The 26015-nt window shown below is 44.4% G+C and overlaps 1 protein-coding gene across 1 annotated transcript; it reads left to right on the forward strand.

Moving 5' to 3' along the window:
• Nucleotides 1-3100: 3100 nt before the first annotated feature.
• Nucleotides 3101-25696, forward strand: GTF3C2 (general transcription factor IIIC subunit 2). The gene is given in 20 exon segments (XM_042933414.1): nucleotides 3101-3196; nucleotides 11823-12093; nucleotides 12257-12578; nucleotides 13167-13452; nucleotides 16106-16200; nucleotides 16614-16691; nucleotides 16813-16911; nucleotides 17994-18221; nucleotides 18390-18501; nucleotides 18702-18810; nucleotides 19901-19926; nucleotides 20110-20239; nucleotides 22372-22516; nucleotides 22622-22783; nucleotides 22985-23072; nucleotides 23323-23374; nucleotides 23377-23450; nucleotides 23948-24097; nucleotides 24248-24355; nucleotides 24651-25696. Coding segments are annotated over 19 exon segments (2730 nt in total). The 5' UTR covers nucleotides 3101-3196; nucleotides 11823-11846; the 3' UTR covers nucleotides 24870-25696.
• Nucleotides 25697-26015: the final 319 nt, after the last annotated feature.

Raw genomic sequence — 26015 nt, forward strand, 5'->3', positions numbered from 1 at the left:
CAAACAAATCTACACATTACATTTGGTTATTATGTCTTCAATTTCTTGTAATCAAAAGCAGTCTCTTCAACCTCCCTTCTTAGGACATTGACTTGTTCAGATATCAGATCATCTTATAAAATATTCCCTACTCTGGATTTGACTATTGGTTTCCATGTGGTGTCATTTAATTCATTCCTCTAACCCCTCAATTTCCATTCAACTTTTTGGGCAAGAATACTTAAGTGGTTCTGTGTTTCATACTGCCTCACATCAGGAGGCAAATAGCTGTTCCATGTTCAGTGATGAGTAGGTCAAGTTTTAGTCTTTTTTTTTTTTTTCCTTTAAGTTTATTTTGTGAGAGAGAGAGTGGGGGTGGGGGGGAGGGGGGACAGAGGGGAACAGAGGATCCCAAGCGGTCTCTGCACTGACAACAAGAGAGTCTGATGTGGGGCTTGAACTCATGAACCATGAGATCCTGACCTGAGCCAAAGTTGGACGCTTAACTGAGACGCCCCAGTTTTAAAGTTTTAAATATTAAAATTTCTCAAGTTTTCACTTAGTGGTTTTATCTACTGGTGGTTATTGCCTGAATTATTTCATTAGGGGCTGCAAAATGACTTTCCCCCCTAATTCTATCCTTCTTTCTATATTTCCTAGCTGGTAATCTAAAAAGAATTCCTTCTCAGTAGTTATCCTGAATTATAGTTCTTCTTGGAAAGACAAGATAAATGTTTCTTTCCTTTTATTTGCTTGTTTCAAAAAATTGATCACTATTTCCAGTGGCATACAATGAGTAGTTTTTGGTTAGTTGGCTTTCTCTCCCTCTCCCTCCCTCTCCCTTTTTTAAAGGATTATTAACTCGTGGGTTTTTTATTTATTGAGCATCTTAATCATTAAAATTAAGCAGAAGATCCACAGGGTCAACTCTATACTTTAGAAAGGTAACTGATAAGAGATTAGAGGCAGAGGAACAGATCAGTTGAAAGATGGCCTGTCAGTCAAAATTACAAATGCACCTAAACTTTTGGTCCAGCAACTCTGCCTTTAGGAATTTATGCTACCTACCCATATAGTTGCTCATGTTTGAAGTAACAAGGTTATTTATAGCAGCATTGACTAGAAACCACCTAAATATCCAATAATATTAGCAAGTTGACCTTTGAGCAACACAGTTTTGAACTGTGTGGGTCCACTTATATATGGATTTTCTTCATTACAGTACAGAACTATAAAAGTATTTTCTCATGATTTTCTTAACATTTTCCTTTTTCTAGCTTACTTTACTGTAATACAGTATATAATACATATTAACATATAAAATACACGTTACTTGATGGTGTATGGACAGTAGGCTATTTAGTAGTTAAGTTTTGGGGGGAGAAAAAGTTAACATGTAGATTTTCCACTACTACACTGGTGTTGGCACCCCTAACCCCTGTATTCAAGGTCAATGATATACTACATTCATATCATTACTAAGCAGTCATGATAAAGAATGAGAAAGGTTTTATGTACAGAAATGAAACAATCTCCAAAGTATACTGAGTTAAGAGAAGCCAAATACAGGACAGTGTGTAATTGCTGTTTGAACTAAAAGGGGAAAGATATATATGCATTTGCATATGTGCATGAATATATAAAATATTTTGAATCTGTAACAAGGAACTGCTTGTGTGGATGTAGAGACAGGTGGAGGCCTTCACTTTACACCCTATGTATCCTTTGAATTTTGAGCCATGCGAATATCTTACTCCAAAAATGAATACAACTAATATAAAAGATTTTGCAGTAAAGTCAAACATAGCCTAACTGAGGCAACAGGAGTGGAGAGACATTTGTTGATTACAGAAGTGTTTAAAGCTGAGAGCTGTCCATCCGACAAGCATTTCAGATGTAATTTACTCGGGGAACTGTAGCCTTGGCTGCACCCAATTTTGCGTTCTCACAAAGTTAGTCCTAAGCCACAGAGCAGCCTTACTTTGCCTTTAGGATGCTAAGAGGGTTGGGATAGGAGTCCCTGTACTCCTGCTTTTAAATCTTAGCTAGCTCCTCCCACGTTTTTCTTAAATGTTTTGTGTAACCAAGGGAATGTAATAGGTGAGATTTTGAGGGAAGAGAAAGGCTGGTTTACTCCACCTCTTCTGGTCCCTATTTATAAATCTTGAATTCTCTCAGTTGATAGGTGGAGACCTGTGAAGTTTATATGGCTTTAAAGGTCTCAGGAAAAGGCAGAAATTTGTTACCTTTTTTCTTTGTCCACCAGCATCCCACCTCCCCCATTTTTGTTTTTTTTTTTAATGTGTATTTCTGAGAGAGAAAGCATGATGGGGGGGAGGTGTTCTGAAGCCAACTCTGCTGACAGCAGAAAGCCTCTTTCGGGCCTTGAACTCACAAACCTGAGATCATGACCTGAGCGAAGTGCGGAGCTTTACCAGCATCCCACCTCCCGGGGAATGCGGCAAGGCCTATGCCCAACCAAGGCCAAGGTCCAAGCCTGAGGCTGAGGCGAGAGCAGCATCCCCACGCCAGACTTTTCTACTGGCTCCCCTTCCCTGTCCTTTGCCCAGGCCCCCTTAAGGTGTTTTAGTAGGGCCCATCCTTGACTTCACGAGTGGCTGCCCTTCGCGGAGGCCCCAGTCATCCTCTGGCAGGCCGCGGCAGGGATTCCTCATCTCTCAGTCTGTCTTCTTCTGGGACTGCGCCGCGTAGTTACTTTCACTCCAGCCTGGCCCGGCTCGCCACGCGGCAGGCAGCCTTGACCGTTAGGCAGGCTTCCAGTGCTCAGGAACTGCAACCAGGCCTGGGCGCGCCGCACACTCGAGGCTCTAGTACGGGCCCCTTGGGAATCCGCGGGGCGCGACGACCATCACCGCGCAGGCGTCAATCTTCCTTTCTTGACACTGCAATTCCCAGAAGGCCACGCAGCGTCCCCTGCGCGGCTAAAGCCCAGGAGCTTCAACCGCTCCGAAAGGGCGCGGGACTCTCGCCGCACTGCATTGTGGAATACATAGTCTGAGAAAACGTCTTCGGGCACAAAGTCCCCACCAAACTCACGTGTTTACCTTGTGCACTGGCGGCCGGAGGGGCGGAGGCGGGGGGAGGGGGAGGGGAAGGGGGGGACAATAAAGAGTAGCTACCAGATTTCGTCATAAAACCGCGACCAGACAGGCGGCGCCATCTTCGAACTTGGACTTCCGGAAGGACTTTGGTGAGGGTGAGTGTACCGCAGCGGGGTGTGCGGGGGCCCCACGATTCCTCCTCCTCCTCCTTTTCCCATAGCACTAAGATAATGGGAACCAGCTCCCGGCTCCTCTCTTCCCTCTGCACAGCATCGCGATTTCCAGCCCCCGCGCTGCTGCAGAAACCATCACGCTCCCCACCTCCTTCCCTGTAGTGCAACCGGACATCCCTTATCCCTGCTAACCATGGCTCTTGCCTTCTTTCTCGACGCGGTGCGGGTAACACGGCATCCTGTGCTCTGGCCGCGTCGTTGCTAACATTGCATTCCTCGGACTCAGCAAACCTACAGTAGTCCTCGGCCTCAGAAAACTCAGGGCTCGCCCCCAGCCCAGGCTAGGGATGGAAGCTGCCTTCACGCCCATGACTGAGGAAGGGCAGACGGTCACCCCTAGAGTGGTAGCGGGTCATTCTCATTTGGCTGTGTCTCATTTTCCTCGATGAGGCTCTTTTAACCCCGGGGTTGTGCCCCGCGCGCTGCAACCCCATTGGCGCAGCCAAGGGCCAGTTATGTTTCCCTCCTAGTCCTTTTATCCCGCAGCAAGTTGCCTGACTGCTGGCGAAGGCAGAGGTGGCGACTTCAGCCCCACCCTAGTAACTCACTTTGTTAGAGAGGTGTAGTGTTTGGCGAAGCCTCTTCGCCCTAGTGGCATATCGTTACACACACTTCAGCCATTCCTGTGCCTTGGTTACTTTTTGCCATCCCTTCTTATCAAATGTATTGTTTTCTTAGTAGTTTTTAAAAATTGGCTTATTTTTAAAATTTAAGTGCTTTAGTCTGAATCTAAGCAAGAAAGATGAAACCATGGGTTTCATGGACTAGAGTTTTTTATACAAGTTAAAAACACAATCAAAATAAAACTCATTTTTGTATCATTTAAAATAATCTTGCATATACCACCAGCTGTACCATAGGAACACTTTGGTATTAGACCAAACAGTGTGTTTAAAGTAATTCTATAGTTGAGGAACTGTGTTAACTAATCATTTTCCTTGATTAGGGAAATCCTGGCAGCCTTGAAGCAGCATTCCAAACAAGTTGAGGTGCAAATGTAAACTTTTATAAACTCTAGCAAAATTTATTAAACATCCCTTACTTTACTTATGTCTAGAATTTGTATTATAAAATCATAAATGGAAATTAACCACCATACCCTGCTGCTGCCTTCTAGAGAAATGAATTCTTGAAGGGATTTTTGCACCTTGAGAAGGTGGTCATTCAATCAACAAAGTTTAATTATTGCACTTACCATGTACCAGGTTCTGGATTCAGTAGTGAATCAGGCAAGATCCTTATGAAACTTTCAGGGAAGATACATATGGAGTAAGTGAATACCCATACTTCTTATTATCGTAAGAAAATACCACACGGACTAAAGAGCTACATTTAAGATTCAAAACTAGAAAAAGTATTAGAAGAACATAAAATAGGGTATGTTTATATCAGTGGGGTAGGAGATGCCTTTTTAAGACACAAACAAGTCATAAAGGAAAAGTCGTAAAGGAAAAAAGTTAACTCAGTAAATATAATTTCAGTTTGGCAAGAAACGTTATAAACAAAGGTTTTTAAAAAAATATTTTATGGGGCACCTGGGTGGCTCAGTTGGTTAAGCGTCCGACTTCGCCCCAGGTCATAATTTAAGGGTTCGTGGGTTTGAGCCCACGTCGGGCTCTGTGCTGGCAGCTCAGAGCCTGGAACCTGTTTTGGATTCTATGTCTCTCTGTCTCCAACCTGCCACCTCTCATGTTCTCTCTGTCTCTCTCAAAAATAAATAAACATTTTAAAAATATATTTTATTTTTATTTTATTTATTTTATTTTAAGTAGGCTTCACATCCAGTGTGGGGCTTGAACTCACACCCCTGAGATCAAGATTTTCACGCTCCACCAACTGAGCCACCCAGGTGCCCCTAAACGAAGTTTTTTTTAAAAGTAGAGACAAAGTATTTGCAACATAAATAATTCCACAGATCAATAAGGAAAAGATTGCTTTGTACTATAGAAATATGGGCAAATTATAAGTACAGGCAATTCATAAAAAAAAAAAAAAAATAGATGTCCAATATATAAAAAGAAGTTGCTAACCTCAATCATTATCAGGACAATGCAAATAAATACAATAGGGAAGAATTCTTTCATCCATCAGATTGGCAAGGGTGTGGCAAAATGGGTACTGATATATGGTTAGTGGGATTACAAATTGACTTTTGTTTTGGTGAGCTGTTTGCAGTATCTATTAAATTTTGAAATGTGTATATCCTTTAATCCAGTACAATAATTCCACTTCATATCATTATTCTGGAAAATAATTTCTCATTAACGAAGAGATCTGTACTTAGATATTTATTGCAGTATTGTCTGTAATAGTGTTGTGATTCAGTTGTGCATCAAATGGGGAATATCCGAATGAACTATAATTCTATGGAACACTGGATAGTATCTAAGAAGAATGCACTGATGTGGAAATTCTTTAAGACATACATAGAAGTTCTCTTAACTGATACCTATTTAACTAGCTCCCTGTGTTAACTGACATTCCCCATTTCCTCTGTAAAGCATACAAACTGATGTTCATGGCACACTGCATACCTGAAGCCTATAGGCTTTTCTCCTATAGGCCTGGTCACTGTTCTCACTGGTGGAGTTGAATGCTTGCCAAGAATCATTGTGATGGTCCTCAACATTTTTTATGTCAGTTAATTTGTCATTATATTTATATAATTGTGATATATATTTAAATTTTAAAGATTTTGAGTATGAAAGAATTACTGTTTCTATTAAAACTAAGTTGTAATGTGGCAGATAAACAGGTGCTTTATTGTTATTCTTTATATTCTACACATATTTACAAGTATTCTACTTCAACTAAAAGTATTATAAAGACAACTCAGAAAAGAAAGGAAACTAAGTTGATCCCTTGGGAAAGGCAAAAGAGGTACATTTGCAAAGAAACAAAGAAGCGTATGGGTGTGGGTGAGACAACTCTAAAAGACTGAGGAAATTTTGTAAAGATCTGAAACTTTATTGCACTTGAATTGCTTCTCAAGAAAAGACAATGTTTCAAGAAAGGAGTGATCAGTAGCATCAGTGCTGCTAAGAGATCAAGTTAAAGGAAACAGAAGTGTCCACTGAATTAGTTGACACAGCAGTTATTGGAGGCTTTAGCTTCAGTGATGAGTTGGAAGGCAAAATCCTAGTCAGAATGAAGCAGGGTAATTAAAACATCACGTGCAGAGAACTCTTGAAAAGTTTGACTGTGAGAGGGAGGAGGAATATGGGTTAAAGGGTAGTTGTATGTGTGTTAAGATGAGAATTATTTGACATTACTTTTTTTAATGTTTATTTTTGAGAGCGAGAGTTCACATGGGCAAGTGGGGTAGGGACAGAGAGAGAGGGAGACTCAGAATCGGAAACAGTCTCCAGGCTCTGAGCTGTCAGCACAGAGCCCAATGTGGGGCTCAAACTCACGAACTGTGAGATCAGGACCTGAGCCAAAGTCAGACACTTAACTAACTGAGCCATCCAGGCATCCCAGTAATTACAGACATTTAAATGCAGTTGGGGAGGCACCTGGCTGTTTCAGTGGCGCATGCGACTCTTGTTTTCAGGGTTGTGAGTTTGAGCCCCATGTTGGGTGTAGAGATTACTTAAAAATAAATCTTTATAAATAAATGAAGGAAGGAAGCAACCAATTGGACAATAGCCAATGGAAAGGAAAAGGATAAACAATTCCAGTGTCCCTAGGAGGTAGGGTGATGGAACTAGAACACAGGTGGAAGGTTGGGCTTAGAAAGTAGATAAAGGGTTCAGATGGAGAGAGTAGGCTTCTTGACCAGACATTGAAGTATTTCCCACATAGTGACTTTCTGGGTTTTGTTTTGGGAATCAGAGGCAAAATACCTGCTGAGAACCAGGGCATCAGATATTGGGGGAGAGGTAATATGGGGGCTGACTAGAGAGAATGTGTAAGTGGTAGCACTCGGCACCTTAGATGCACACATGGAAAAGAAGGATGGTTGGTTCATCCAGGGCTTAAATTTTGCCAATTTTGCAAGCAAAAAGATAAGAAAGGAACTTCACAATATCAACAAGAATCTGATTCAAATAAAGGAATCTAAGCTAGATAGGATGTGGCCAACACAGGGAGAAATTGGAGAGATCAATAGATAGTGACTTGATATGGTTGGAGAATAGATATAGATTGTAGTTGAGCAGTCTGGCTGTAAAGATGGGAGGTTGTGATCAGATAGTGGGATGTCTTTGTGATTTTGGAGGTTAAAAGGTTTTGTGTGATGACAAGGTCCAGTGTGTGACAGCAAGTGAGTAGCAATGGTTTAGCTGAATGTTCTGAGCTTCAAGAACAGTTTTTACAAGACAGGGAGAACTCTTGGTCTAGAAGTGGCATTGGAGACGAATTGACAAGACGCTGATCCCACTTTCTACTATGGGGTAGGTGGGACATGAGAGAAGGAAAAACCTCCACTGAGAGCCTGGAAAGCTAGAAATTTCACTTCCTGGAATTTTTTTCCATCCAAAATTTTGAATATGATTTAGGTCTTGCCAATTAAATGTGCTCTTGAAGAACTCGAATTGAACTTCAGTTTAGAGAGGAGAGAGCCAGGCCAGGAGGCAATACATATTATTGGTTCAGATTGTGGCAGTGGTATGATTCTGGATCTGGGAGCCAGAGAAGGGTCTTTCCTGTTCAGTTAGGTCACTTTCTGATCATTGCAGAGGCAATTCATGGAGCCATCAGCTGTGGCAGGAGCTTCGTGATTTGTGGGTGCCTCCTCGTAATCTGAAGGGCTTTGTGAAGATGCAAAGTGCTGGCCCCATCCCAGAGTTTCTGATTCAATAGGTCTGGGATAGGACTGGAAATCTGCACTCTAACAAATTTCCAAGTGATGTTGATGCTGCCTGGACCACCACAATTTAGGTACCACTGGTGTGAACCATGTAATACCCTATAATAAATTCCTTTTAGCTGAACTGGCTAGAGAGGATTCTGTTTTGTGCAGCTGAAGCAGGACCGATAGAGAGGTCAAATAATCATTTTATTCATGTCTTCCTGTCCTTATCTACTTGATCTGTCAATGGTTAAAAGAAGTAGTTCTTGTATTTCCTGAAGATTTTGCTTTGTTTTGATGCTGTCATTTGACGTCTAACAGTTCATGACATTTATCTTTTATATAATTTGAAGTTTTATGACAAAGTATTCCCTCTTTGTCTCGTTTAATACTTTCCCCCTGAACTCAACTCTGCTATTACCAAAACTCCTCTATTTTCTTTGTGCTTACATTTACCCTATATATTTTAATGTATCTTTTGACTTACAGCTCTTTGAGTTCCTTTGTATTAGACATCTTTTTTTGTTAAGTTTATTTATTTATTTTGAGAGAGAGAGAGAGAGAGAGAGAGAGAGCAAGTGGGGGAGGGACAGAGAGAAAGGAGAGAGAGAGAATCCCAAGCAGTCTTCGCACTGTCAGCGCAGACCCCAGTGCGGGTCTGGAGCTCACAAACTGCAAGAACATGACCTGAGCTGAAATCAAGAGTTGAATGCTTAACTGACTGAGCCACTCAGGTGGCCCTGTGTTAGACACTCCTTCAAAGCATATAGTTTGGCTTTTTAAAATCAATCCAAATCTTTATTCTTTTTTTTTTTTAAATGAATGAATTGATTTTTGGTCATTGTTATACGTATCTTTATCTTCTTTGTAGGTTTTTTTTTTCTTTTCTTTTTTGTGTTTCTTTTATTTTCAATCTCTTATTGTACAGCCTTTAAAACAATTTTTTTTTCTGGTTTCTGTGGTCTGCTGGGTATTTTGGAAGCAACAGAGTATACTGCCTTTAGTTCCGTTAAATATCTAAATGGTATTAATAGCCCTTTACTTCTCCAGTTACCGATCTTAGCAGCAAAAGCAGGATACTTCTTTGTCTTAGTCTACTACAGTCAGAAAATTCTTATTTTTACATTGCAGGGCCCTTCAAAATTTTAAATTAGAGTCTGTTTTATAGTGGTAGTTACCACAGTTGTTTAAACTCAATGTGTCACTGGGTTAAATGCTTACTGCAATCTTTATACCACAGCTTCTCCATGAGAAAGTTGTTGTGTTGCCTGGGTAGCTCAGTTGGTTAAGCATTTGACTCTTGATTTCGGCTCAGGTCATGATCTCACAGTTGGTGAAATTGAGCCCTGCCTCTAAGCATGGAGCCTGCTTGCGATTCTCTGTCCCTCTCTGCCGTTCTCCCCCACTTGTGTTCTCTCTCTCAAATAAATAAACTTAAATAAAAATTTAAAAACCTTAGAAAGTTCTTTGTATTGATTTGTCTTTCATTGGCTGAAGTAGGTCTTCAAGTTGATTTTTTTAAAACTATAATTCCTAGAGACTTGCATATTGAGAATACCATCCTGTTGCCTTTATGTGAATGATGTCTCAGTTAAGTAAAGAATTCTCTTGACCCTCTTTGTGTTTCTTGATCTGCTGGCATCAAATGTTTCCGAGAACTCTGAGGCTGACCTGATGTTTACTTTTCTCTTTGTGGGAGAAATTTAGTATCTTCACTCAAGTATTTCTTGGTCTTGATGATTCTTTATTGACTTTTACTTGCCTTTTACACCTTAAGCTCTTCTGATTGATAGACCAGGGTCTTCATTTATTTCAGGAAAGTATTCTATTTTTTATTTCAGGAAATTTTCTTCTGTTAAGTGGTTTTTTTCCCTTTTCTTTTCTTTTATTTTCTTTCTTTCTTTTTTTAATACTTCTGTTCGCCTTTCCTTCTCTCTTGTTTAGGAACATCAGTTATTCATGTGTTGACTCCCTCCATCCTCTTTTTCATCTATATCATCTCACTAATCACTTTTATCTCTTTATAGCAGTACAGTTTTCAACATTTTGCTTCTCCCCTGGTTTTCATTTCATTTCATGATGATCTTATCCATTTTACTCAGTTTCTTTCCTTATGACTGCTCAGTCTCCACCTCCCCATTGTCTTCTTTTATCTCTTCTTGGATCCACAGTATCTTTTTTTTTTTTTTTTAAGTATTATACAGACATTTTTTGTTGCAAATTTTCTTCTGTTTTCTGGAGGCTTTCTTTGAAAGGATACTTTCCATCTTTTTTCATTTGTTTGTGTCCTTTTGATTCTTTCCGTAGTATCTATGCATAGATTTCATGTGGATCCTTTTTATTACTAACTTTGAATGGAGTAGTTCTCTCAGGGCTTGCTATTTACTAAAGAACAGGGTAGATGGATACTCATTGACCTCTATTTATGTTGGCGATATAACACTATGTCTTTAGCACAGTGTTCCTTAGCACCTGAGTTAGAGGATTGGCTATTTCTAATATATTTCTAATATGTTTAGACTGTAGCTTCTTTAAGAGAGACAATTGGGAAGTTTAATTTGTATATTTCCTATGGTCTTTGTATTAACACACTTTTCAGCTGAGGCCAATGAATTATTTATTCTTAAGGCATGTACAGACCTATGGGGGGGTTCCTCCTGGGATTTGAGGTATTTCTCCCTTTTTGTCATAAAAAGGTATGTTATTCTAACCAAAAACTGGGCCCTTGCAGAGTTCTGTGTTGCTCAGCTTTTTGGTTTGGTGGTCAATGCTTTGTTTATCTCTGTCAGTTTACTTTGGTCCATGGTGACACAATTGATTTTCTGAGTTTGAAAAAAATGAAGATTTGTGACAATTATTTAGTTCATTCTTTTTTTTTTTTTTTTAAGATTTTATTCTTAAGTAATCTCTACACCCAACATAGGGCTCAAACTCACAACCCCTGAGAGCAAGAGTCACATGCTCTTACCTACTGAGCCAGCCAGGAGCACCTTTAGCCCATTCTTCAATGTGGGAAAGGTCTCTTAATATAGTAGGATGTTCCTTAATTGTCTCATAGCTATCCGCCTCCCCTATTCAGGTGAAAGATTGATGGCAGGCCACTAGATAACTCTTACGTATAAAATAAATTTGTTCCTTAACTGGTATTCACAAACATGGATTAGCTCTGGGCATCCTCCTTCAATGCGGTCTAAATTTTATGTATTTGGCAACTATTCTTTATAGTCTGTTTTAGGAAGTTGTGGCCCTTCCCTGGATTCATAACAGGTGATTTCTTTCTTTCTTTCTTTCTTTCTTTCTTTCTTTCTTTCTTTCTTTTTTTCTTTCAATTTTTTGAGGGGAAAGGGGTGATTTATTTCATTGGGCTTTAGGGAAAGGAGTTGGATAATTGTTCATTCACTGCATTATCCTTACAAGAAAATGTAAGAGCTTTAAATTGGCTAAGCAATATAGTGCTTGGCGCATAGTAAGCATTTAATAAATAAATGGTAACTTTCTTATTATCCGTTCATTGCCAGGTCCACTAGTGTGTAGGTTCCATGAGAGCAGGGCCCTTAGCTGTCTTGCTTATTGTCATACTCCCAATTCCTAGAATAGTGCCTAACACAGAAGATGTTTAGTAATTATTGTTAAATAGTTCCCCTGGGGAAGTGGGAGGCGGTGGGTGGGATGGGAAGAGAAAAGACAGGAAAGTAGAAAAATCTGAGCCAGTGCAAATAGCTTTTGCCTTCTCCTCACGTATATGTCTCTGTGCAGGGACAGCCATTTTAGGGGGTGCTGATGGATACCTGCGGGGTCGGCTGTGTTGCCCTGGGGGAGGCCGGCCCCGTGAGGAACATGACTGTGGTAGACTCTCCTGGACAAGAGGTGCTAAACCAGTTTGATGTCACGGCCTCTTCAGAAATAACCAGTGCTGAGGCTTCCATAGAGATGTCTTTACCTCCACCTTTGCCTGGATTTGAGGATTCTCTTGATGAGAGCAGGCTCCCTCCAGAACAAGAAAGCTTCTCCAGACTTGAACAGCAAGGTATGTACCTTGTCCTTTAATCTTTTAATCTCCCCATGTTTAGCTTCAGATGACAGAGAGCAGGGTGAGCTCACAGGATCTTACCAACCTGGGTATGGTATAATCTCTGCCAAAGAGATTTGAGCTCTGGTCCCGTCTCACAGACCCATATTCTTCTCTACAGATCTTTCTTCAGAGATGTCAAAGGTCTCAAAACCTAGGGCCTCAAAGCCTGGCCGGAAGAGAGGTGGTAGGACACGGAAAGGCCCCAAAAGGCCCCAACAACCTAATCCTCCGTCAGCCCCTCTGGTTCCTGGTCTCTTAGATCAATCCAGCCCTCTATCTGCCCCCATGCCTAAGAAACGAGGTCGAAGGTCCAAGGCAGAGCTGCTACTGCTGAAGTTGTCCAAAGACCTAGATCAGCCAGAGTCTCCACCTCCAAAGAGGCCCCCTGAGGACTTTGAGACCCCTCCTGGGGAACGACCCCGCCGAAGGGCTGCCCAAGTGTAAGGATTGTGGGGCGCAGCTCGGTGGAGGGGGGGTCGGGGTGAAGGGAATCAGGGTGGGACAGATGTTGGAGAGCTGAGAGGCTGTGGTGAGGCGTCAGGTAAGCAGGGGTAACGTCTGGGTTCTGGGGACTTGAGCCATCTTCTAGCTCTTACCGCAGCAACTTTTACCTGTTGCTAAGTTTGTCTGTCTAGGAGGTTGCTTTTTGTGCCTTGTATCCTGTCACCTTTTTCAGTTTCCTCCAGGTCTTCGTTGCAATTTTACCGCCCAGTATATATCAGTCTCTCTGTGTCCTTCCATTCTTCCCTTGGCTCTTACTGATCTCTGTGGTAGAGTGAAAGTGCTTTTGGACTTAGAGTTGGCAGATCTGGGTTCACATTCCACAAACATGATCTGAGTCTTATCTTGGCCAAGTCCATAACTTCCCTGGATCTCTGGGTCTTTATCAAAGGGGAAGGGAAAATTAATAGCTGCTTTGCAGGGGTCCTTGGGAGGATCCAGTGAGATAAGAATCAGCTAAGTATCTGGAAAAGGGGCTCTCAGTTAAGTGTCTGTGAGTATGGCTCTGACTCTGCTCTGTGCCACAGGGCACTTCTGTACCTTCAGGAACTGGCTGAAGAGCTCTCAACAACCCTGCCTGCTCCAGTGCCCCGTCCCGAGAGCCCCAAAGTGAGCAGCCCTGCCCAACCAAATAAAAGCCAGCCACAGGCAGCCTGTCAAGGTGGAGAAGAAGAGAATAACACTGCACGGGATGAAGACTTTGTTCTCCAGGTTGAGGCTGAAGATGGAAATGAAAGCGAGGCTCCAAGCGAGATCTCATCTGACCCCGAGCCTGCGGTGCCTCGGAGCACCCCACGAGGATCCACTTCCGGGGTAACTGAATGAATAAGAAAGTAGGGAAATAGGAGGATTATTAGGGGGTCTGCAGGGTGCCTAGTAACTGATGGCCAAAATAGGTGAAGGAAGAAAGGGACGCCCTCAAAAACAGGTGGGGCGCGGGGGGGCTGCGGGTGTAAGTACAGGAGATTACTCATTCAGATACCGAGCATCTACTCTGCACTAGGAAACACATGTGACTGCAACAGCATTCTGCCTAAGTCCACAGTGTGATAGGTGCTTCACCGGGACTGAACACAGTGCTTTGGGCGTGTAGAGGAAGGTAGTGAACTACTCAGGCTTCCCAGAGAAGTGACGGTTGGGCTAGGTCTTGAGAGGTGAGTGGCAGTTTGCCAGAGGGATTGTTTTTCCTAGAAATTCCCGGGACAGGACACTAGAGCAGGCAGGGCTATTGAGAGCTCTCAGCAAGTTCCCAAGGGTGCAGAAGTGCCCAGCGGGACCTCGGAGGGTCTAGGGGAGAGCGCTGGGATCAAACTCGGGAGGATGGCCGGACGACCACTGGAGGGAGCCAACACAGGTGTTTGTACGTTTGTTGAATTGTGGTAAAATATACCACATAAAATTTGCCATTTAAAAATGTACGATTGAGTGGTGTTAGCGTGTCCTTGGTGTTGTGCAGCCATCACCACCACCCATTTCCCAAACGTTTTCATCATGACACACAGAAACTCTATACAACAAAGGTTTTTAAGTAGAAATATAATTAGTTAGGACAATAGGTCAGTCAGCAGTGGACAATTAGAAGACAGCTTCAGGTATCCAGGTAGTAATAGGGAGCGTCTGAATCAAGCCATGAAGCAAGCGAAGGTGGGGGACGGATGCAAGAGACGTTTGAGACAGTTAACAGCACTTGGCAGTCACAGGAAAGGAAGGAGTAGGAGTTTCTAACTTAGATGGTGCTTTCTTGTGCTGGACTTCAGGACAGAGGAGCAGTGGGGGTGGGGGAGGGGGGTGGGTGAGCAGTGAGGCGATGAGCTCACTTCCTTTTCTTTTGAAATTTATTTTTTTAAGTTTTCAAAATTTATTTTAAGAGAGAGAGAGAGAAAGAGCGAGCGCGAGTTGGGGGAGGGGCAATGAAAGAGGAGAGAGACAGAATCCTAAGCAGGCTCCACACTGCCAGCACAGAGCCCAACATGGGGCTTGAACCCATGAACTGTGAGATCATGACCTGAGCCAAAACCAAAAGTCGGATGCCCAACCAACTGAGCCACCCAGGCATCCCTTAATTTTTAAATTTTATTTAAATCCAAGTTAGTTAACATATAGTATAATAATGATTTCAGGAGTGGAATTGTGATTCATATTTACATATAACCCCCCATGATGAACTCACTTTCTGACATGTTGAATTGGCCTGTGGGCCATGGGCCATCCTACTAGAGATGTCTGGTAGCCAGTCATGTATGTGGGATCAGTGCCTGCCTTGTCTCAAGTGCAACATTTAAGGGAGTCCCAAACCCTCAGTAATCAAGAAAAGTATTTTGATGCAACATTTTAAAAAATAAAAATTGAGGGGTGCCTGGGTGGCTCAGTCGGTTAAGCGTCCGACTTCAGCTCAGGTCATGATCTCACAGTCTGTGAGTTCAAGCCCCGCGTCGGGCTCTGTGCTGACAGCTCAGACCCTGGAGCCTGCTTCGGATTCTGTGTTTCCTTCTCTCTCTCCCCCTCCCCTGCTCATGCTCTGTCTCAAAAATAAATAAGAACATTAAAATAAATTTTTTTTAATAAAAAAAAATAAAAAATAAAAATTGATGCAACAGATTTATGATGAAGAAAAATATCAAGGTTTTAAATAAAGACAGGAACTGTATTACTGATTTTTCCTTTTGCTTTACGCTCTGTAATATGGCTTGGGATCACTGTAAAAGTCTAGAATTTGTAGAGAAGCTGAAACTGAGTAAAGCTTACATTTTCTAAGATATAAACTTGATAATCAGGCATAATGATGGAAGTCAAAGCTATGGGCATGGGGTGAGATTACCTGGAGTGTGTGCAGGGAGGGCTGAGGAGAAGACAGAGGGACTCGGGGAAATACCATCATCAACTAAACCTGTCAGAGGAGGGAGAGCCTGCAGAGGAATATTAGAGAGGCAGGAAGGAACAAGGAGACACTATCCCATAGGGCAGGAGTTTGAGGAAGCGAATGTGAGTCCTCTGAACCAAATGCCATGGAGACGCTGAGGAAGGTGAACAGAAAATACGTAACAGGTTCCAGGAACCTGGGTGGCTCAGTTGGTTGAATGTCCTAATTCTTGATTTCGGCTCCAGTCACGATCTCACGGTTTGTGGGGTTGGGCTCCGCGCTGATAGCACAGAGCCTGCTTGGGATTTTCTCTCTCTCCCTCTCTCTGTGCCCCTCCCTCGTGTACACTGGTGCATGCTGTCTCTCCCCCCCCCCCCCAAAATAAATAAACTTCAAAAAAATAAATAAGAAAATACATAACAGGTTTTGCAGAAGGTGAAGTCCTAGTAATGGTGGAAACATCAATCTTTTAAGACACTGACAGGTCAGAGGCTAGAGAGGAGGTAGTACCAAGAAAAGTAAAAGCTGGGAAAGCTGTCTTCCGGGGACTTTCTCCAGTCTGTAAAGTTCTCTCGCTTATGTTTTTTTTTTCCATTTGATCCTCAGAAACAGAAGCCACACTGCCGGGGAATGGCTCCCAATGGCTTACCAAATCACATCATGGCTCCAGTTTGGAAGTGCCTCCATCTCACCAAGGACCTGTGAGGCTTGAGGAGGGGGCTGGGGATGCGGGGGTGGTGTTGGCGTGCAGAGGACCTTCTAGAAGTGGGGCCATGGGAAAGAGGGAAGGCACTCACAGGGCAGGACACTGAAGACATTCATAACTAAAAGGTACCGCTCTAAAGGCAAGAGCTCCAGAGCCGTGCTGTCTGACATAAGCCACTAGCTGTGTGTGTGGCCATTTAAATGTAATTTCAAATTAATTAAAATGAAATGAAAAGTCTAGTTTCACAGCTGCACTAGCCACATTTCAATAGCCACTTACAGCTAGCGGCTAATGTATCCGTTGGACAGCACACATAATAGATCCCTCCCATCACTGCACACAGGTTACTGGACAGAGCTGCCCAAGAATTTCTCTCCTCCTTCACTAACGCTGCTTCTGTCCCTCCAGCCGAGAACAGAAGCACTCGTACTGGGAGTTTGCAGAGTGGATTCCGTTAGCCTGGAAGTGGCACTTGTTGTCTGAACTGTAAGTTAGACATTCTGAAGCCGAGGAGGGGGTGACACTCCTGGGATCAGAAGAGGGACAGGAAATCCTGGGGTGGGTGAAAGTCTTCCACATTCATGCTCTTTCCTTTGCCTGCCCCCAGTGAGGCGGCGCCCTACCTGCCCCAGCAGGAGAAGTCTCCACTGTTCTCTGTACAGCGTGAAGGACTTCCTGAAGATGGCACACTCTACCGAATAAACAGGTGAAGATTGCATCTCTTTCTGGTTCTAGGAGATAGAAACAGGACAAATGAATGTTGAAAGGGATGACATATTGGCCCTCTTCTTCCCCTGATGCTGTTCCAGTTGGTCCCAGGGTGGGAGGCCTTGCTAGACCTGGTCAACCCAGGTAGTTTGCAGTGCTCATCACTGCTGGCCAGACTGAGGGCAGCTACGGAGATGGAAGGTCAAACCCGTTTACAAGGTCACATCTACTCAGATAGACCTGGGCACACTGGCCCTGGAGAGCCCTGTGGTAAACCAGAATGCACAGCCTGTCATCTTTGAAGGTGAACTAGAGCTAGACAAGCTTTGGAAGGAAAGGAGGAAGATACAGATGGTGGCTAAGGACTATTGTCACCTGTAGAATGTTCTTGATATTCTGGCCCTTGCTTAAGCTAGTTCATACCAGCTCCAGGTGGAGCTCCCATTCTGTCCTCATTACCTTTTTTTTTTTTTTTTTTTAAAGGCTTAATTTTTTGGAGCAGTTTTAGGTTCAAAATTGAGAGGAAGGTGCAGAGATCTCCCATATACTCCCCTGCCCCCATACATGCACAGCTGCCCCATTATCAACATCCCCCACCAGAGGGTACATTTGTTACGATGAATGAGCCTACATTGACACATCATCACTCAAAGTCCATAGTGTACGTCAGGGTTCACTCTTGGTGTTGTACATTCTTTGGGTTTGGACAAATGTATAATGACATGTCTCTGTCATGATGGGATCATACAGAGTAGTTTTGCTGCCCTAAAAATCCTATGTGTTTTAGCTACTCATCCTCCCCTCTAATCCCTGGCTATCACTGATCTTTTGACTGTATAGTTTTGCCTTTTCCAAAATGCTACATAGTTGGGTTCATACAGCGTGTAGCCTTTTTCAGGTGGGTTTCTTTCACTTAAACGTGCATTTAAGGTTCCTCCATGCCTTTTCATTGTTTGATAGCTCATTTATTTTTAGTGCCATGTAATATTCCATTGTTTGGATGCTTATCCATTCACCTAATGAAGTCCTTATTACCTTTTATTCATTCCTTTCTTCATCCCATCTTTGACTTTTCTCTAGATTTAGCTCGATCACAGCACACCCAGAGCGCTGGGATGTGTCCTTCTTCACAGGGGGACCCCTCTGGGCTCTGGATTGGTGCCCAGTGCCAGAGGGGGCATCAGCTTCGCAGTATGTGGCCCTCTTCTCCAGCCCTGACATGAATGAGACACACGCACTGAGCCAGCTTCATTCGGGTCCCGGGCTGCTCCAACTCTGGGGCCTCGGGACCTTGCAGCAAGAAAGCTGGTGAGGTGGGGCTGGAATGCTGCTGTGGGAGGGTGGTTGAGGAGAAGGATGGGGCTGGGCAGGGGCGCTGGGGCGCTTGGATTGGGTGGAGATGGGGCAGAGCACAGGCTGTGGCAGCCCTAGGCCCCTTCTCCCTACCCATTCTCCCCATATGCTTTCTCTCCTCAGTCCTGGCAACAGGGCCCACTTTGTCTATGGGATTGCTTGTGACCATGGCTGCATCTGGGACCTCAAGTTCTGCCCCAGTGGAGCATGGGAACTTCCAGGCACCCCTCGGAAGGTACCTCCCTGTTGGTTGTGGTATGCTCTAGGACTCAGAGTCAGAGCAGAGAGGCCCTGCGAGTTCTCAGAGGAGACAGAGAGCGGTGGATGGAGTTTTCCCGGCAACCCCATATCGTTTCCAGGGGCCAAAACCTCAAAAGTTTTCTGAGAGGCTCTGAAGGCAGCAAGCCTCAGCACAGATCTGGTCTCCCCCTCTAGGCTCCTCTTCTGCCCCGATTGGGCCTCTTGGCTCTTGCCTGCTCAGATGGGAAGGTGCTGCTGTTCAGTCTGCCCCATCCAGAGGCTCTGCTGGCTCAACAGCCCCCAGGTGAGTAGTGCAGCAGGCGAGGGGGTGGTGCTGCTGCAGCAGGGTCTGTCCATCTCCCCTGAAGCCCCTCCTGGCCCAGCCTCTAGGACCAAGCCTTACTCGGCATCCTACCCACTCTGACTTCACACCTTTTGTTTTCCACCTGTCTCTTTAGCAGTCTGCAAAAGGGGTACTCTCTCCTGCAGTCTTCTCACTGGGCTCTTTGAGCATACCCCCTTTCTCCCCCTTGCCTGCTGTGTGCTCTCAGGCCCTCCCCTCCTGCTGCCACAGCTTATGTGCTGAGCATGATCTCCCCTGATCGCCTCTGCCACACTCTTCTCCTTCCCTCAGTCCCATACTCACCTCTCCTTTCTTCACATGTTTATGTGTGCCTCTCCGTGTACACATAAACACCCTCTCTTCATTGGGAAGAGAGGGAGAGAATATAGAGCTGAAGATGAGCAAGAAGAGGAAGGGGTTAGGGAAAGACATCTCCTATTTGTCAAACTTGATTTTCAACTGTCCCGAGTATTTAAAGAAGAGGGCACCCAGTTTTGAGCTCCGAGAAATGCCATACTTGGTGGTTTGGTGGAGGAGGGGGCTGAGGAGGGAATAGGCAGTGAGGAAGTGAAGACAGATGCGTAGACGATTCTTTCAAGTAGGTTGGCCGTGAAGAGGAACACATAGATGAGGGTGGTGGCTGGAGGTGAATAAGGGGTAAAGGAAAGGTTTTGTTTGTGTGTTTGTTTTATTGAGTTAGGAGACTATGGTGCATGTTTACGTATGCATATGAGAATGATCCATTAGGGAGAGAAAGCAGATCGCTCAGGAGAAACGAAAGATAACCAGATGAGCAAAGTTCTGGAAAAGGTGAGAGAGTAGGGAGAGAGCAGAGTGGAGCAATTAGTCATTCTGATAGGAGGAAGGACACGCTCACTATAAGGGGGTGGGGGAAGGGGATGGGGCCAGGTAGAGGTAGATTCATCAATGTGCTGGTGGAGAGATGAGCATAAGGGAAGGTCATCGTCAGATTAGGGGTGCTGATGTAAGAGCAAGGCAGATCAGGACTTCAGTCCTCTGTTCTCAGAGCATCGCTCTTCTTCCCTCACAGATGCAGTGAAGCCTGCCATCTATAAGGTGAGTGAGGAATCTGCTACCTTAGCCAAGGCTCCATCTTCTCGAGCCTCCCTTACTGATTGCACAGTGAGTCTCCTTCTGCCACTGAAAAACCCCCATCCTGCTGGATTAAACACTGATTTGAGCCTTTGTGGCAAATGGTAGGTATTCCTAACCCTAGGCCCGGCTCTTCTGTCTCTGCAGGTACAATGTGTGGCGACCCTTCAGGTGGGGTCTATGCAAGCTTCGGACCCCTCTGAGTGTGGTCAGTGCCTTAGCCTGGCCTGGATGCCCACCCGGCCCCACCACCACCTGGCTGCTGGCTACTATAATGGTAACAAAACAAAACAAAACATAAGGGGATGTTGCTATTTAAAGTTTATATATGTTTATTGTTTTTTGGTTGTTTCTTTTTTGGTTCAGTGTTGGGCATTATGTTCAAGCAATGTAAAAAAAATACAAAGAAGGAAGAAGAAAGTCACTAGAAATCTTTTCAAAAAACCATAATTAAGAGTTGGTGAACATCATTTCATGGAGTTCTGTATGCGTATATAAAGATAAAAAGATCAGATGGCGAGAGAAAGAATTCTATGACCGTGGGATCATTCTATGTATTTTAAAAATATTTTTTAATGTTTTTTATATTTGAGAGACAAAGAAAGAGAGCACAAGTGGCAGAGGGGCAGAGAGAGGGAGACAGGATCTGAAGTGGACTCCATGCTGACAGCAGAGATCCCAGTGTGGGTCTTGAGCTCATGAACCATGAGATAATGACCTGAGCTGAAGCCGGACGCTTAACCGACTGAGCCACCCAGGCGCCCCCTATATAAGCTGTTTTAAAGATTTTGTTTTTAAGTAATCTCCACACCCAGTGTGGGGCTCAGACTCACAACCCTGAGAGCAAGAGTCGCACACTTTACCCCCTGAGCCAGCCAGGCGCCCCTTTATAAGCTATTTTAAATGAAAATGTATGAAATTTAATTACACTTTAATTTTATAAAAGAAAAAGACTGGAAACTGAAAGATGGGCTAAGCTTCCCATAAATGTTCCTTCACCACAGAGACATCCATTCCTTCGGATCTTCTTGAGGTTAAAAAGAGGGGGAAAGAATGATAAAGAGCAGTCCAGTAGTTGGAGTTATCAGGTGACAATTTCATAGTCAGACCTCATCAGTAGCCTCAGCCTACAGAGGTCAGGAAATTAGCACTCTCACGCTTCTTGCTGGCCCTCTCAGTCTTCTCAGTGTTTCTTTTGGTACTGTGATTTTTCATCATTTGCATGCTGTCATTGTTGATGCTGTTTTGCTGTCTTGATTCCCAGTTATTTAACCTAATTCTGTATTGAAATGATCATGTGTGTCCACCGTCCGTTCACCTCAGGCTGCCGTTGTTGCCAAATTACTGATACGGCTCAGCTGGAGTTCACGGCCAATGAGCTTCTTCTTTTTTTTTAAATTTTTTTTTTTAACGTTTATTTATTTTTGAGACAGGGAGAGACAGAGCATGAACAGGGGAGGGGCAGAGAGAGAGGGAGACACAGAATCTGAAACAGGCTCCAGGCTCTGAGCTGTCAGCACAGAGCCCGACGCAGGGCTCGAACTCACGGATCGTAAGATCATGACCTGAGCCGAAGCCGGACGCTTAACCGAGCCACCCAGGTGCCCCTGCCAATGAGCTTTTTCAAAAAAGGCTCAGAGGTGCTACGTTTCCTGAGTTTTTAGCTACAAATATTTTCCCCAGCTTTTGTTGATTAAATTCTTACTGTTCCTTAATTTCTTTTCTTTTTATCAGAGTTCTACTTTTGATTACCTCCTCCTCCGCCAGCCCGGTCAGGGGCAGCTTTTTGGGTCAGCAGAGTTCGTTTCTATTTCTTCGTTTGTTTTCTGTTTCTCCACATCTTGTTGCTTTTGGCTCCTTGCCTGTTCTCTTTGTCTTAGAGCAGAGTTGGCAGACATTTCTCTAAAGGTCCAGATAGTGAATATTTTATGTCTTGTGGGCTGTTTGACCATTGTTGGAACTGCTCAACTCTGCCATTGAAAACTGAAGGCAGCCATACATGAGGTAAACGAATGGGTGTGACCATGTTCCAGTCAGACTTTATTTACCAAAGCAGGCAGCAGGCTGTATTTGGCCCAAGGGCTGTAGTTCGTCAACCCTTGTCCTAGAGGGTTTATGCCTTTTAAAAAGCCTTTTGCTTTTATTTAGTAGGGAGTCCAGGCTACTGGTGTATTCAGTCCAGCTGTCAACTGCAAGTGCCACACTAAGCTATTATTTTTTTGTTGATGAGAGTTGGAGCTAAAATATCACGGAGGGAATGTTGCCTAGATCATCATGATCCACATATCCTTTCATAAGGGGGTCACATCTGAGGGTAAAAGGCAAAGGTCCTAGGAACCCAGAGGAAAACATTAGAGCAAAGAAGGGAGAACTTGCCTTTATTATCTACACATTCTATCCCTACCTCAGGCATGGTGGTTTTCTGGAACCTTCCCACCAGCTCACCCCTGCAGCGGATACGGCTCTCTGACGGCTCCTTGAAACTCTACCCTTTCCAGTGTTTCCTAGCCCATGACCAGGCTGTGCGTGCCCTTCAGTGGTGCAAAGCTAACAGGTACGGGACAGGAGAGCTGTGGTGTGGGAGGTGAAGCCTGGGCAGGCTGATGCTCCCAGCCTTGCTCAGATTTGATCTGCTCCCTTTTCTCCCCTCTTTCCACAGTCATTTCCTCGTCTCTGCGGGAAGTGACCGCAAAATCAAATTCTGGGACCTTCGACGACCTTATGAACCCATAAACTCTATCAAGCGCTTCTTGAGTACAGAGCTGGCCTGGCTGCTCCCCTACAATGGTGTCACTGTGGCTCAGGACAACTGCTATGCCTCGTACGGCAGGATACACATAGGGGCTCTGGGACAGGCCCTAAGGGTTGGGGTGCAAAGTGTGCCAGGTTGTTGTGGGGAGAGGGGAGTTCAGAGTTGGGCACTGAAGGAAACACTGAGGTAGTCTGCATTCTGGAAGGAACTGGGGAAGGGAAATTAATCCAATCTTGGAAAAAGGAAAGTGTTTTTTTCTTCCTCTTACAGTTATGGACTCTGTGGAATTCATTATATTGATGCTGGTTACCTTGGTTTCAAGGCCTATTTCACTGCTCCTCGAAAAGGCACTGTCTGGGTGAGCCCCCGTCTTCATTACACAGGAAAACGATTACTTTACTCACCTGCTGGTGGTCAGGAAGAGGCAGTAGTTTTGGATAGAAAAAGAGAGATGTATGGTAACTGTATCATCAGGGATAAGGGTTATGCATAAGCTCATTTGTATGTGTGTGTGTGCCCACCTCAGACTGTGTGCAGTTGTTACCAGTTCACAGAACTGAAACAATGAGTGAATGAATGAATGAAAGATATCTGTCTCTTCTTATTAGAGTCTTTCAGGATCCGACTGGCTTGGGACAATAGCCGCGGGAGATATATCCGGGAGCTCATTGCAGCTATATTGCCAGATATGGCACTGAACCCAATAAATGTCAAGCGACCTGTAGAGCGAAGATTCGTACGTATATGAATATTTAATGGCAGCACCATCTGTTGGGTCCTAATCCACGTGATCTCCTAAATTAGAACTATAAATTAACAATAGGGTACAAATTTGTATGAGGTCTCCCAGACCTGAAATTGTCTCTGGAAGTCTTTTTTAATGTTTATTTTTGAGAGGCGGGGGGAGGGGGAGGGAGAGACACAGAATCTGAAGCAGACTCCAATCTCTGAGCTGTCAGCACAGAGCCTGACGCGGGGCTCGAACTCACAAGCCGTGAGATCATGACCTGAGCTGAAGTCAGATGCTTAACCGACTCAGCCACCCAGGTGCCTGGTCCCTGGAAATCTCAGCACAGAGTTGTACACAATCTTCTCTACCTTAGTGCATCTGAGCATATGTTCAAACATACGACCTTCTTCCATCTTTTAAGTCTCTACCCAAAATCAATTTTCTGTTTTACTTTCATTCCGTCTTCAGTATTATGGAACCTAATGTCAGGGTCTCCTTTCTAGCCTATATATAAAGCAGATCTGATGCCATATCAGGACAGCCCTGAAGGTCGAGACCGTTCTGCTTCATCGGAGGCCCCCAACCCTCCCAAGGCTCGAACTTACGCTGAAACTGTCAGCCATCACTACTTGCTGTTTCAAGACACAGATTTGGTAAATTGAGGCCAAGAGAATGAGTGTGGCATTTGAAAAAGTAGAAAATGTTAGTCCTGGTATAGTAGGGCTTTCTAAGGAGTTGTAGCCCAAAGATGCGAGACTAAGAAGCCCCTGGCTTTCTCTCTCTTGTTGTACTCCCCTCCCCAGGGTTCCTTCCACGATCTGCTCCACAGAGAGCCAATGCTGCGCATGCAGGAAGGAGAGGGGCATTCGCAGCTCTGCCTGGACAGGCTGCAGCTGGAGGCTATCCACAAGGTAAAAGCCTGGTCTCATCTCCACATTTCTTCACTCTCGTTTCCTCCCAACTCTGGACATATGATCAGTGAAATGGGCAATGAACACATAACAGAGACAGCTGAGAAGGGAAAACAGCTCTGGCGACCTCATTCTGCAATCATGATAGACATTCCTCATTTCTACCTCTCTCACCCCATCGTGGTCTTATCCTTTCAGATTGTGGCCCTTTTTTTTTTTCCTCCTGTTACAGCTACGACTCACCCTAAAGCACCAACTGTGAGCATCTCTCTTTTGTTTTCTGTTCTCTGCACAGGTCCGCTTCAGCCCAAACCTGGATTCCTATGGATGGCTGGTATCTGGGGGACAGTCAGGGCTGGTTCGGATCCATTTTGTCCGTGGACTCACCTCACCACTGGGCCACCGTATGCAGCTTGAAAGCCGAGCCCACTTCACTGCTATGTTCCAGCCGTCCTCCCCTATCAAAGGGCCCGGCTTCCCTCCAACTAGCCATCGCCTTCTGCCCAGTCCCTAGTCGTGGTCCACACAGGACCTTTGGAATGAAATCTGCCAGGAACAAATGGCCCCCAACCACAGGGCCATAGGAACTGGGGTCTTCCTGGATAGTGACGCTGCCAGACCTGGACCTTTAGACCTGCCTTGCCAGGACTCCTTAGATACCTCTCCTTCCACAGACTCTGTCATCACAGGCCCCTGCGGGCAGGGGGGCTCTCCCTCCACAAACTCTCAAGGCTCCTCCACCTAAAACTATGGCTCATGAGAAACACTCAGGCCTGACCTAGGCTTGGGAGTCAAATTGCTCATATTGAGCATATTGTGAAGTGGGTAAAGCTGAGTAAAGGTACTGGGTGTTTTTGAGACCACACGTGAGTGGGTGTTTGGAGAACTGGAAAGGGTATCTGTATGAAGGCTCCTGTCTGACTATATTCCAGGATCCAGTATTACTGCCTTCTCAACTTCCTCTTCAAAGTAACCAACACACAGGCCCATGAGGGGTGACAGTAATTTATTGGATTGAAGCGGCTTATAGTACTTCTTTAACTGAGGAACACCACAAACGCCCTACCAGTAGAACAGTGGCTCAGATCTTACTTGCTCCCGCTTATGAAATATTCCCAATCACTGGTCGTCTGACCTTACTCGAACACTCCTAGGCAGTCATGTTTTAAAAAAAATCTTCCTTTATATCAAGTCAAAGAGTATACTTCTATACATTTCACCATGATTATTAGGAAATCTAGTCATTCTTCCCTGTGATTGCCCTTTTAAATATTTAAAAATAGCTATCATGTGTTTCCCAAGTCTTTTCTTCTCTAGATTAAATATCTTCAGTTACTTTAACCATTCTTTACACGTCATCATTTTTGGTCCTTCATGATCCTGGCACATCGTTGAGTTATTAAACATGTCTAGCTGCTTTATTTCAGCTCTCCAGATAGGTGTTTAGAACCCAAATACAGTAATGTGTTGTTGTATCTCCTCTTGTTAGAGTCCTCTTGTGGGATGCTGCAGACTCCTAGGGACTGCAGTACCGCCTCCTAAGCAGAGAGAGACCCCAGCAATGAGAAATAGGCAAACTACAGTCTTGGAATGTATAGGAGTACAATCAAGTTTGGGGTGGAGGGGAGGGAGGAGTCAGATGACCTCGGAAGATAGAAAG

Source organism: Panthera leo, chromosome A3 (genome assembly GCF_018350215.1).
Source record: "Panthera leo isolate Ple1 chromosome A3, P.leo_Ple1_pat1.1, whole genome shotgun sequence".
Classification (NCBI taxonomy): Eukaryota; Metazoa; Chordata; class Mammalia; order Carnivora; family Felidae; genus Panthera; species Panthera leo.